Genomic DNA, 12717 nt, shown 5'->3' on the forward strand with positions numbered 1-12717 from the left:
GTGTGTTTCAATGTATGTGTGATTTTTATGTACAGGTATGAAATAATGAACTTCAAAAAGATGGGGAAGGACTACTATGACTACATTAATGTTGGCAGTTGGGACAACAGAGGCTTGAAAATAGACGATGACGAAATCTGGCCCAACAAAGACACAATGATCAAGTCAGTCTGTAGTGAGCCCTGTGACAAAGGACAGATCAAGGTAAGACAGATAAAATGTCTGGTTAAATGAAGTGTTTTTCAAATATTTACATGCTGTATAATAGTGATAATTAAAAAGGACGTTACAGGCAATGTTGTGAATCCTAACAAAGTAGAAAGCACATGACACATGACACATTTTCATCTGTGTAAAAGATTCTACATTTTCACAGCTTTTAAACTAATCATAGGCCAGTTAAATTCTGAATGAGTTGGGTTCATAGGTCATTTTCAAGCATGTACAAAAAGGTGCAGGCAAACACAGTAGGTGTACATTCTGTCCCTTTTAGGTTATCCGTAAAGGTGAGGTGAGCTGCTGCTGGACATGCACTCCCTGCAAAGAGAATGAGTTTGTGTTCGACGAGTACACCTGCCGAGCCTGTGAACTGGGCTCCTGGCCTACTGATGACCTCACAGGTCAGTCTCTGTATGTTTGTGTGTTGGCACATGTTTATTCTTAACTTTTTACTGCAATCTCAGAGACATTTCCACTACACTTGGAAAATACTTGAGCAGAAATGCTGCAATGAGCACGATGGAACTACAGCATTTTACCATGCTGCATAAAAATCCTGTTATATCAATGCAGTAGTTTCAATGTTATTTGGTGGAAACTGTACGCAGTGTGTGTACATGTATCTGTGCAGATTCAGAGAATAAGTGAGTCTTGTGGAATGAATTAGTTGTTTTTTGCCTGATACAGTGTACCATTATTATTACAGCATTATTAATTCAAAGTAAGTCCTGCACCAGTTACATTAGAGAGAGAAACTTCAGAGATGATCCCTCTGTTTCACCCCCCCCCTCCCTCCCTTCACCTCCCTCTCTCTCATCCCTTTAATTTGTTACTAACATGGTCACCGATGTCTTAATTATTCTGCATCAAGAGCAGCGTTCAATGCAAATACATTTCAGTTGCAATGAAAATTTATTTCCCCTCCATTGCGTCCAAAGCGGTTGGATATTGCCTTGTTATGCTTTCAGCTGCTCATTATAAAGCTTGCTAGCTCCTCACCAAGCTCAATGATTAAAACATGAATTGAGCCCTGCTGAAAATTCAGAGGGTGCTTCTCTGCCAGAGACAGAAGCATCCTTAACCGAAAACAGGGAGAAAACCAATGAGGAAACGACAAAAAGAAAGTTGGGGGAGATAGAGGATTGAAAGCGCGATTGGGGTTACCAATGTGAAACTTGTTAACTGTATGTGTGTGTGTGTGTGTGTTCATCTGTGCATGTTCACGTGTGTGAGTACGTGTATGTGATTCATTTCATCAACAATAAGTGCTGCGTGTCCCCCAGCGGGGCTATATGGAAACAGTAATAATGAGGTGTAAACAAACTGCTTGCCCTGTTCTTCCAGCAGACATTTTGATCTCTCTCCCTCAGGCCAAAAGAAAGGAGAGAAAGAGTGCGAGAGATGAAGAGAGAGAGACATAAAGAGGAAGAGGGAATAGAGAGGATAGAACAAGGTCTCAGCTGGCAGGGACCAGAGGTAAAGTGGGAGTGAAAATCATAGAAGGCAATGGGAGAGTTTAGGAGACAACAATAGAGCTAAAACAAGGAAAGTGGAAAAGCAGTAGAAAAGTGATTTGGAAACATAAAGAGATGGTGAAAGTGAGGTTGGAAGATAGAGGTAGAGAGATGGAGATGAGTAGAGGCTCTGACAGAAGCAGCAACCAGGGAGAGTGAAAGGAGCAGAAAAAAGTGAGAAGGGAGGATTAGCTTTGGGATTTGAGCCTCTCCACTGATGGGTAAAGTTCCACAGTGTGATTCTAAGAATGTTTGAAGGAGTTTGCCTTAAAACTTTACAGTGACTGAACCTTCCAAACGGTCCCCCTCCCCATAATGCACCAGTTTGGCTTAGGGTCAAACTTGGTACAATTTCCTGCAGGTTTTTTTTAACTAATTAAGTATTAATTTGCCGACGTTGCAGATGCTTTTAGACTGCTCTGAGATCACACCCATGAGAAAAAACACTGATCTGGGATTTTCAGCCCCAACATCTAGATTTATGTGGGCAGGATTAATTGGAGCTAAATTCTCAGCAAGTTCCTCACTTAACTCCCATCGCACATTTTCCCGAATGGGTGGTCCTCACCCCTAATGGCTAGACAGAACAGTTACTGTAGTCCTTGTCTGATTATTCTGTTGCATGATTTGATGTTTTAGTTTATGATTTATATAAACTTTATCCAGCTTTAACTGAATTGGCACTTCAGGGATATAAGCCTGCAAGTGAGTCACATCCTCTGCAGAATGCTTCTGCCTGACTGATTTTCTGTCTGTTTGTTACAGTCCCCACGGCTCCCATTCAGCAATTAGGTTGTTGTTGACAGCCCTAGACCTAACCACATCACTGATTTAATAAGCTTTATTGACCATGTTAAAGACAAAGTCATTAAATTACTTAAGTCTTTTTTAATGACTGTTCTGTCTCTTCCCCTCTCTCTGTGGTTTGCAGTACTGTACAAACAGGTGTGTGTGAGCATGTGTGTGTCTGAGAGTGAGAGAAACAGTAAGAGCAAGAGAGAAAGAGAGAGGAAAAGAAAGCAAAGTGGAAAGAGAGAGAAAGGAAGACAAACAAAGCAAGAAAGCGACGATGTGCAGTGACAAAGTTTTAGAAAGACTCTACCTGTGCACCTGCTGCTCTGGTATGTCTAGACCAACCAGCCGCATAATTTCGGCAAGCGTTAAGATGGATCATAATTAGAACTGTCTCTTTAATTTATTACACATTATTTCCTTGCCTAGAAGGAAGACAGAGATGGAGGGAGGGAGGGAGAGAATTAGGGAGAAAGGTGGGAGGGGTGAGGATGAAGAGAGATAGGGGGGATGTTATGGAAATAAAGAGAGGGACAGAGTGATGGATGAGTAGTACAAAGAAAAAGAGGGTGACAGGAAACAGATCAAACGGGGGGAAATGAAGAATAGACACGGCGAAATAGCAGAGAAAGGTCTACGAGAGAAAAAGTGAAATCTTGACTTACAGTGGTGAGCAACACTGGATAATGAAGGAGCCATGTTGAGTAATTCGCCAAATATTCATGTTTCATTAATGGATTGCAAACGAATTGATGGCAGCTAAATAAACAAATTCAGCTGTGTCACTCATATTTTCACACACACATCTATCCTGACCCACAATATTACCTTGTTTAGGTAATATATTTACACAAGATGCAGGCTTTGGGCTGCATGTAGTGCTGGTCAGTCACTTAATTGTTGAGACTTTCCCACCTGGAGACATGCAGGTCCAACCAATCCTGACCAGGTTGATGGACATCAGGACAAATGCTGTACACAGACGTTTCACCTGCGCCAGATGTGGGTCAAAGCTTTTAAAAAGGGTGTGAGAGAAACAAAAGAGAGTGAAAGAGAGAGAATGCAAAGAATGCAGATAAACATACGGTTAAATGTTGAAATAAGTATGTAGGTCTTACCTTAAGTTCACTTTGTATTGTTCAGTTCACACACTTCAAATAAATCCATTTCATATCCCCAGGCTGTGACCCAATCCCAGTTGAGTACCTGCGGTGGGGAGACCCTGAACCCATAGCTGCTGTGGTCTTTGCCTGCCTCGGTCTAATGGCCACGTTCTTTGTCACCGCAGTCTTCATCAGGTAAGAATCTCTAATCTCAGAAAATATATGAACTGAAGAGAACTGGAGACAATACCAGACTAGAGATACACCACACACACACCCTTCTCACATATCTACTCTTTTCTTAGTCACTGTTTTCCTGAGTGTGTTATTACTGTATGTCTGACTTCACTTCCATGTCTATGTTTATGTGCGTGATTGTTTGTCCGTGTCTGTCTTCAGGTTCCGGGACACCCCAGTAGTGAAATCTTCCAGTAGGGAGCTGTGCTACATAATATTAGCAGGGATCTGCCTGGGTTACCTGTGTACCTTCAGCCTCATAGCCAAACCCCATGTCATCCACTGCTACCTCCAGCGACTGGGAATAGGCCTGTCACCTGCCATGAGCTACTCTGCGCTTGTCACCAAGGTAAGGACTGAATTAAGAATTCGCTGCAGCCTATATCATGAGATATAGGCCGCAGCAAGCGTGAGAGGTGTAGGGCTAAAGGATGGAAATGGGCGGGTGGAAGCAGAGCGGAGTGGACTGCTGTGAAACAGGAAAATATATGGGTCATTGTCCCCTGATACTGATTATAAACCCTTTTTTTATCGGATAGAGTGAGGGCATGTGGCTACCATAAAATCAAAAGCCAGGGCATAGGTCTATCATACCCCTGTCCAATGGGATTTGGGGAATGAGCGCTGAATTACAGCCAGGTTGGACTAAACAGTGGCAGGGAATTGCAATAGTGTTCCCATAAGAAATTACTTTAGAGTTTATAGCACTGGAGTTTGACTCCTGTGTGCAATTTTTTTTTTTCTTCTTCTACTGAATAGTTTCACACTAATATGCCTCCAAAAAGGCAGCCAGTGGCAGCAGTGTGGAAGTACAGAAAGCAGATGGCCAGAGTATATAGTAGATACAGTATGTTCAGTATATAGTCTATTAAAATATCCTCATGGTTTTTTGCAATCTCATCCCAGACAAACCGGATCGCTCGTATCCTGGCAGGCAGCAAGAAGAAAATCTGTACAAAGAAACCTCGCTTCATGTCTGCCTGCGCTCAGCTCATCATTGCCTTCCTCCTCATACTGCTGCAGCTGGGCATCATCGTGGCTCTCTTCCTCATGGAGCCACCTGAGGTAAGCCGTGTCTGTCTTTCATTGTGAGTGGGAGGGTAGCTCATTGAGAGATTTAAGAGCAGACAAATTAACAGAGACAGAGACATGAAGAAGAATGAGTTGAATCAGGAAAAAAAAAAAAAGTTTCTGTTACATCAGAAATAGTTTTAAGACCGTTTGGCACATACAATAATAGATTAATGAGTGGATAAACAGGTGTTGTCCTGTTTGCAGCTCTGCTACAGTATTTTTGTTGCCTTTATCCAAAACAGTACAGTTCTCAGTGGCTGCCAAACAATCCTGCTTTAAGGCTGAGTTAGCTTTCAGGTCCTTGCCACCAAATTTAAAATATTGGCCATTTGAACTTGACTGTAATGAATCAAAATGTCAGTTTGTTTATTTGCACTGCCTCCCAGGTCTCTCTCTGTCGCCAGCATTCCCACTTTTCTTGAAAAAACAAGGAAAACGATTCTTGTAGCAAAAGCCTTGTCAAGCCTTGTATCATTGGCATGTCATGTTGTCTCTTGTGTCTCTACAGGTGATCCATGACTACCCCAGTATCCGCCAGGTCAACCTCATTTGCAACACCACTAACCTGGGTGTGGTTGCCCCGCTGGGGTACAATGGCCTGCTCATCCTCAGCTGCACCTTCTATGCCTTCAAGGTACTCGCTGAAGGTGTTTGTAATTATTGTACAGTTTCGAATTGAATATGCTGATTAAAAGTGGTCACAAATCTTCACAGGATAAGAAATATAAATTGAGCTCTAAGGGGACATGTAGTAGGAGTCATAGGTTACTATGTTAACGAACATGTGTACTCATACTAAATGTCCAATTTGTTCTATGTTCAATACATGTCCTACAACGATGGTTGATTTATGTGAGAAATGTAACACAGACATAATGGCAAAAGCAATGATGACACCACTGTGTGTGTATTGCTGGTCTACAACCTTTCAACAGCAGTGAATGAAATTTTATGGCAACAAACACATTAGAAAGTCAATGTTTGATTATCGGTAGCCTGCAGACATCCATTTTCTGTAGAGTGTGAGAGCAGAATCGTAAAGAGAGAAAATCTCAAATGCACTGCACTTCAAGCGAATAAATTGACCGTGTTTATGAACACAGCAGCAAAGCAAAGCAATAGAACTCTGGTGGTGTAAGGTTATGATCCCATCTTTCAGCTAATTCTCTTTTACACAATGGTGAGGTTAGCATCAAAATTATGACTGTGAAAGCAACACTATAGAAAATACTTAAATATTTGCTCACACTTGTCTTTTTCTCTCACTTTGTTTCCCTCTCTCTCTCTCTCTCCAAGACCCGCAACGTCCCAGCAAATTTCAACGAGGCTAAGTACATTGCCTTTACCATGTACACCACCTGTATTATCTGGCTGGCCTTTGTGCCCATCTACTTTGGTTCCAACTACAAAATTATCACCATGTGCTTCAGTGTCAGCCTCAGTGCCACTGTGGCTCTGTGCTGCATGTTCGTACCCAAGGTAAGACTTAACCCAAAAAAAAAAAAGCTCTGCTTTGATCTATATATTTCCTACCTAAACATTGAGTGTCTGTTTCAAGCCGCCACAAATCCTTTTGTTTGGCGGCTTGTCGGGCGTCCATTAATCGTGTAGGCCCCCTATTTTATGAAACCTCAAACATACTGTGGTTGCAATCATCAGTGAGCAAGGTATATTAGCCCGCAGGTAACCATAGTGACAGTACTGATACTTCATGCTACATTACCAATCAACTCTCACTATTAGCGCACGCTTAACCATGCAATCAGATGACTCCAGTCTTTTGTATGGGGTCTTAAGTTATGAGTGCAAAAGTACACTCCAGGATGTTTGGATATCGGATATCCTATATCTGGGAGCAGTTCAGCCCCTATTTACGAATATTTATTGTAACACTCAGACCTAAGAAAGAAGCACTGGTGTTTTTTGGTGTATTAGTTTACTGTTTTCAGTTGTGTTTTGTAGCATAATTTGTTTTGATATTTGAAAACTTAAATGCTATTATAAAGCACAACACAATATTTCTTGCTTGTGACCATGGAGAGCAGTAATGCACAGACAGAACTCGAGTAAACAACATGCAATTCAAAGTGAATGTTGAGTTTTTGAATAAATAATTATAAACTTGAAATAAAATTTTCACCACATGCCCTCATTGAAGTGAAAAACCCATTTAAAATGTAATCACGTATCGTGGTTTCTCCTATTCATACACTCAAAGATAGATATTCACAGAGCTTCAAGGAGAAGGTTTGGTTCAATCAACAGCAGAAATGCAAACAAAATCAATAAAAACAATTAGCAGCTGCCTCTTTTGAGAATTGTCTTTTTAATAGAGTTCTACATTTATGTAATGAAAGCCTTTAGCACTCCTTGAAAAAGGATTATTATTATTAAAATAAGACGGACAGCGTCTGCAAATACTGGCACGGTGCTGTAGATCTTTGCTCTCTCTAAACATGATTCAATTAAGCAGTTCTCTCTTTTTTTTAAAAAGTTCTTTGGCCATGGTTAAATAAGATGTTTTGTGTTTTATTTTATATCAGGTGTACATCATTTTAGCCAAACCAGAGCGTAACGTGCGCAGTGCCTTTACCACGAGCACAGTGGTCCGCATGCACGTGGGCGACGGCAAATCGTCCTCAGCTGCCAGCCGTTCGTCTAGTCTGGTTAACCTGTGGAAACGCAGAGGCTCTACTGGAGAGACACTCAGGTACATCTGTGTGTGTGTGTGTGTGTGTGTGTGTGAATACACTAGAGAATTCTTGGTCAGGTTAATGCCAGGTTACTCCTCAGTTACAGTCCAAGGCACCATTTCTTTAATGGCACCACTCTGAGACTATTCATGGTGCGTGTATGTTTGTGTGTGTGTGTGTGTGTGTGTGTGTGTGTGTGTGTGTGTGTGTGTGTGTGTGTGTGTGTTCATCTCTCTGAGAGATTGATTCTCTGAGCTCCCCTGAGTCTGCCTGACTGTTCTCCTGACCCTAACATGAACTGCAGACAATTGCCTAATGGAGACATGGCAAAGGAGAGAGATGGGAATGAACTGATGAAGGGAAGGTAAGGAGAAGACTGAGGGGAAAAAAACAGATGGAGGGAATGGACGGAGTGAGATGATGAGCAGAAGTGACGGAAAAGAAAGACTGGACAATGCTAAAGGAATAGTGTGAAAAGGAGACACATAATAGCTTTCACGCCCAGCTTAAGGCCATCCGCAAGTCATCTACTGTGACAAGGAACCGATCAAAGGACACAAAGGGAGTGACGCACAGCCACTTGCTCAGAATAAAAAGGGATAAAAAAGACAAGAACATGTTTTCGTTTGTCAGCAGGTTGGTCCAGCTCACCCCGCTTGGCAAGCAAGATTTCAATCACACTCTTATGAGAAATGTCAGGAGTGTTTCCATCTTTGTTTCTTTTATTCCTCTCTTCCCCTCTCCATCTCTTTTGGTCCTATCTCCCTCTGTGGGTGGTGGTAATTGGCAGGGCTGTCTATCTCCTCAGTGCAGGGCTGGAAGCTGTTGCCTTTGAGATGCTGTCATTGTGTAGTCTGAACAGACGTAGACAGACATGAAGCCGGCAGACCACGGGGGAAAAAGAAGAAATATTTAAAAGAAAGTAATATGTGATTGATGTTTGAGCCAAATGTTTGAACTACTGAAGAGTGCTTGATTTACCTTCACCAGTCATTAAACTCATCCTCAGAGCTGGATACGATGCAGATGCAAGTCTGGCTTGGTCCCACCTCGCTCCAAAGCCTTCTGTAAGAGTCTCCTCCCATGGGATCAAACAAGCATCAGTGTGCATGTCGAGGTGCAGGTCGACATATGCAGCATATGGATACCTGTGTGTGAGTGTGTGGGCATGTCTTGTGTGTGCATATGTGTGGATGTGAGTATGTGTATGTGTGTGTCTCCAGGGTGATTTAAGTTCTTTTCACCCCTGGCCACGGTGGTGTGAGGTTTAATCAGAAGTTCCACTAAAGATTAATCACACTAATTAACCTGACAAAAGGATGAGAGGAAGAAAAGCAGGGAGGAGGCAGGGGACAGAGCACTGTGACAGATGTGAAGCAGAGAAAAGTGGAAGAAATGGTAAGAAAGGAGAAGAAATAGAGAGGAAGAGAGAACCTGACAAAGAAAAATGAAGAACATACTGGCGGGAAAAAATAGAACAGAAAATTAATTGTAATGAGATCAGCATATGAAGTCCGGCTGATTTTTATGTAGTTAAGTCAAGACTCCATTTGAATATGTTTGTATCTATTAAATGACATTAGTCATCTAAGATGATAAATTAGAACTAATGTAGAACATGCACATTTTATGTAAAGGTTTTTCCATGTGTTGTTTTGTTTCTGTTGCAGTTTTACCTCATAATGCGCATCACTGCTGCCTTTAGATTTGCTCTACAAAAGATGTTTCTTTGCTTAAAAAAATATCATTTAATACCTAAATAACCTATCAAGATAGACTTGCAATCATAATCAACAGCATAATAAATTCCCATTAATTATCAAAACAAGTATATATATACAAGTATTATTTTTCAAACTACAAGTTCATAATTGCAGTAACATTACTGGTCTGATAAGAAATATCTCATCTATATTTGAAACATCATCTGATGTGATAAATGTGATCTGCACTTGGAAGAAGTTCCTCTTGTCAAACTTAAGTTTGGACCTAGAGATGGTGATAATCAACCAAGCAAAACAAAAATTCACTGTATGTTGTATCTAAATTAAACGTTAAGAAAAAGTGATTAAAATCTTTCATCAGAAATGTTTGTTTTAGACAAAAAACTATTAAATTTGTCCTTCCACTTTGAAATGAGTAAAAAGTAATGAACTGCGGATTAAATGGTAAATCTGCCTCCAAGCACTAAAAACAACCCCTTCTTTTTGTCTCTCTTTCCTGCCATTTCCTTCCTGTCCTCCAGCTCCAACGGTAAATCAGTATCTTGGGCACAGACGGAGCGCAGCAGTTCACGTGGCAACCACCTGTGGCAGCGGCTTTCCTTCCACATCAAGAAAAAGGAGAACAATCAGACTGCAGTCATCAAGCCCTTCTCCAAAACCTCTGAGGACCGTTACTGCGGAGGGGGTGACCTGCCCCCACATATTCCTCTGCCGTCCCTCCCGTCCATGTCCTCTCTGCCCAGTCATCCGGACACTGGCACAGACAAGACCCTGTACGAGCTCTCGGAAGCAGAGGAGCGCTACTCAATCACGTACCGGCCACAGACACCTTCTCCAATCAGCACGGTCAGCCAGAGACTAGGGGCATGTTTAGGGGAGGAGCCTCAGATGACTGGCATACCAAAGTACCCGAGCAGCATTTGCAGCGGCGGCAGCGGCAGCAGTTGTGGTCGTGCCAGCAGTGGCTCTGTTGTGGCTGGGAGTGATGGTCGTTTGGTCACTGTGGACGATCACCCAGGACAGGCCCAGAGTTCACTGATGGATCAGATCAGCTGTGTGGTAAACCGCTTCACCGCCAACATCACCGAGCTCAACAGCATGATGCTGTCGTCCTCTCCGACTCACTCACACACACACAAACACACACCTCCTTCTCCGCACCCCACTGACCCCTATCTGTTACCCCGTGAGCTTCCGATGCCCCCGACCCTCACCACCTACGCTGATGTCCAGCCCCTCCCACCTGTCGAGTCCAGCTTGGGGGGCCGGGGTGGCTGCCTCGCTCACCCTATCCCTCATTCACCTTACCCCCTGCCGCCTCCTCACCCCCAGACCTCCCCCTCTCTCTCCCCCATGCGAGGAGGCCTGATGACCTGCCTCACCGATTCCCCTCTGAGGAGGGCGGAGTTGGAAGAGGAGCTTATTGCTTTGACTCCGCCGTCACCCTTCCGTGACTCTCTGGCATCCAGCAGTGGCTCACCTGTATCAGAGACAGATCTGTGTCTCCCCCCAGTCCCGTCCCATCCACCACCTTCTCCCCCTTCGCCCAGGTATAGCAGACTCACACTCAGAAACTACAGCCAGAGCTCGTCCTCACTGTGAGGCAGAGATGACAAGTTAAGAAACCGCAGAAGTGAAGAGGAGCACTCAAAAGCAACAGGTCATAACGAGAAAAGAGGATGGATAGAATGAAATCCATTTGTCCCTGTGTGGAGTAAAAAGCTGAAGTGAAGGAGTCATAGAGGGCTGGTTGGTGAATGCACCAAGCTGTGTTTATGTTTACATGTTCGCAGTGAGATGCAAGTGTAAGAAGCTTGCCCACGTCGTATTTTCTTAGTGCTGTCTCTCACAAGTGAAAATGTGAAGAACTGCAAAAATGGTCACTATAACTTTGCAGTGTTTTGGTGTCTGTAAAGCCAGAAATCATTCTCGAAGGTCTGGAGCTACGTATCATTTAGGTTTGGGTAGTGGCCTTAAGGTAACATGGCTATCAACTAATTAGAGATTATGAGCTTTTGTGTGTGTGTGTGTGTGTGTGTGTGTGTGTGTGTGTGTGTGCGTGTGTGCGTATGTCTGTGTGTGTGTGAGCGTGAGCATGTGTGTGTGAGTGTGAGTGTGTTGATGAGAGTTAATGACAAAATGAGAGCTGATGAGGTAAGACTCCTAAGCCTGTACGGGCTAAACAGAGGCTTTCAAGGGCACATATACACAGTATCTACACACACACACATAGTCACACACACATAGTCACACACACATAGTCACACACACAAACATGTGTGAGCACACACAAACAAATACAATGTAAGGGAAAAACTCTGTAAATATATGAGAGGTTTTGGATTTTTCTTCGATGATAAAATCCAACATGCTTCTGACAAAAGTGCATTGCGTTAACATACCAGGCTGTATGTTACTCTGAAGAACTTTCTCACAAAAGCATCTTTTGATTCATTCAGCTCTCCGATCTGTTCCCTCTACATAGCTTTCTTTTCCTCAGTCCCTCTTTCTCTTGCTGCTTTCTTTTATCCTGCCAGTATTTCAGTATTTTCTACTCTTCCAGTTTGTTTTCTTCAGAAGTTTGAATGTATATTTTCTACATGATTCCTGAAGCAGTTGGGACCAAACCTTTTGTACCTCTCTGTCTGTGACTTGAGAAAGAGGGAGAGGAGGGATTGACAAGACCAGGCCTTGTTTTACCATCAACAGCTTAGTCATTAAATTTTGTTCAGGTGGATGATTGGAAGAAATCTGACATTTAACAGAGTATTATGTAAGGCTTAGCTGGATCCCAGTCATGACATTTTCTCTATACAGTTTGTCAGCAGGACACAAGTGTCACTCTGTTTCATCAAAGACAGTGCTTTGAATGGGATTAATAGGAATCATCTTTAATGTTAGCGGGCACATATTGACAGAGTCTGTCTCTACCAGGGTCATCTGTTGCACAGGTAAGCTTTTTTTTATAAATTCCCAAAAGTTCAGACTCCAGATAAGACTGACACCACATTACTCTTAGTGTCATGAGACCAACCTGGTAGAATAAGACTGACTGACATCCAGTTGAGCTGCTCAAAATATTAGCGTAGCAGAAACAGGAAAAGACAGACATAAAAATTACCCAGACCTCAAATCGTATTGACTTAAAGGAATAATTGTGCATTTTCTGAAAATTGCACTCCTGCCGAGAGCTAGATGATATTATGATACCACTCTTATATCTGTCAGGTGAATATATGAAGTCAGTGGTCTGGTAACATGTTAATTAGTTAACTTTAAAGGTGCCGGTAGGCAGATTTTGTTATCTTTGGACAGAGGCTCGCTATTTCCCCCTTTTCTTCCCGTGTTTATGCTGAGATAA

General features: G+C 42.6%; 1 protein-coding gene across 1 annotated transcript; it reads left to right on the top strand.

The window, feature by feature from the left end:
* Positions 1-60: 60 nt before the first annotated feature.
* On the top strand, positions 61-10958 carry grm5b (glutamate receptor, metabotropic 5b). Its single transcript, XM_023406624.2, has 9 exons — positions 61-204; positions 494-620; positions 3706-3823; positions 4028-4214; positions 4772-4930; positions 5448-5573; positions 6236-6418; positions 7483-7649; positions 9878-10958. The coding sequence occupies exons 1-9, from the start codon at positions 61-63 to the stop codon at positions 10956-10958; spliced, it is 2292 nt and encodes a 763-aa protein (XP_023262392.2).
* The last annotated feature ends 1759 nt before the right edge of the window (positions 10959-12717 follow it).

Source organism: Seriola lalandi, unplaced genomic scaffold, assembly GCF_002814215.2.
Source record: "Seriola lalandi dorsalis isolate HSWRI2012SDOR001 ecotype SW California unplaced genomic scaffold, Sedor1 jcf7180002054313, whole genome shotgun sequence".
NCBI lineage: Eukaryota > Metazoa > Chordata > Actinopteri > Carangiformes > Carangidae > Seriola > Seriola lalandi.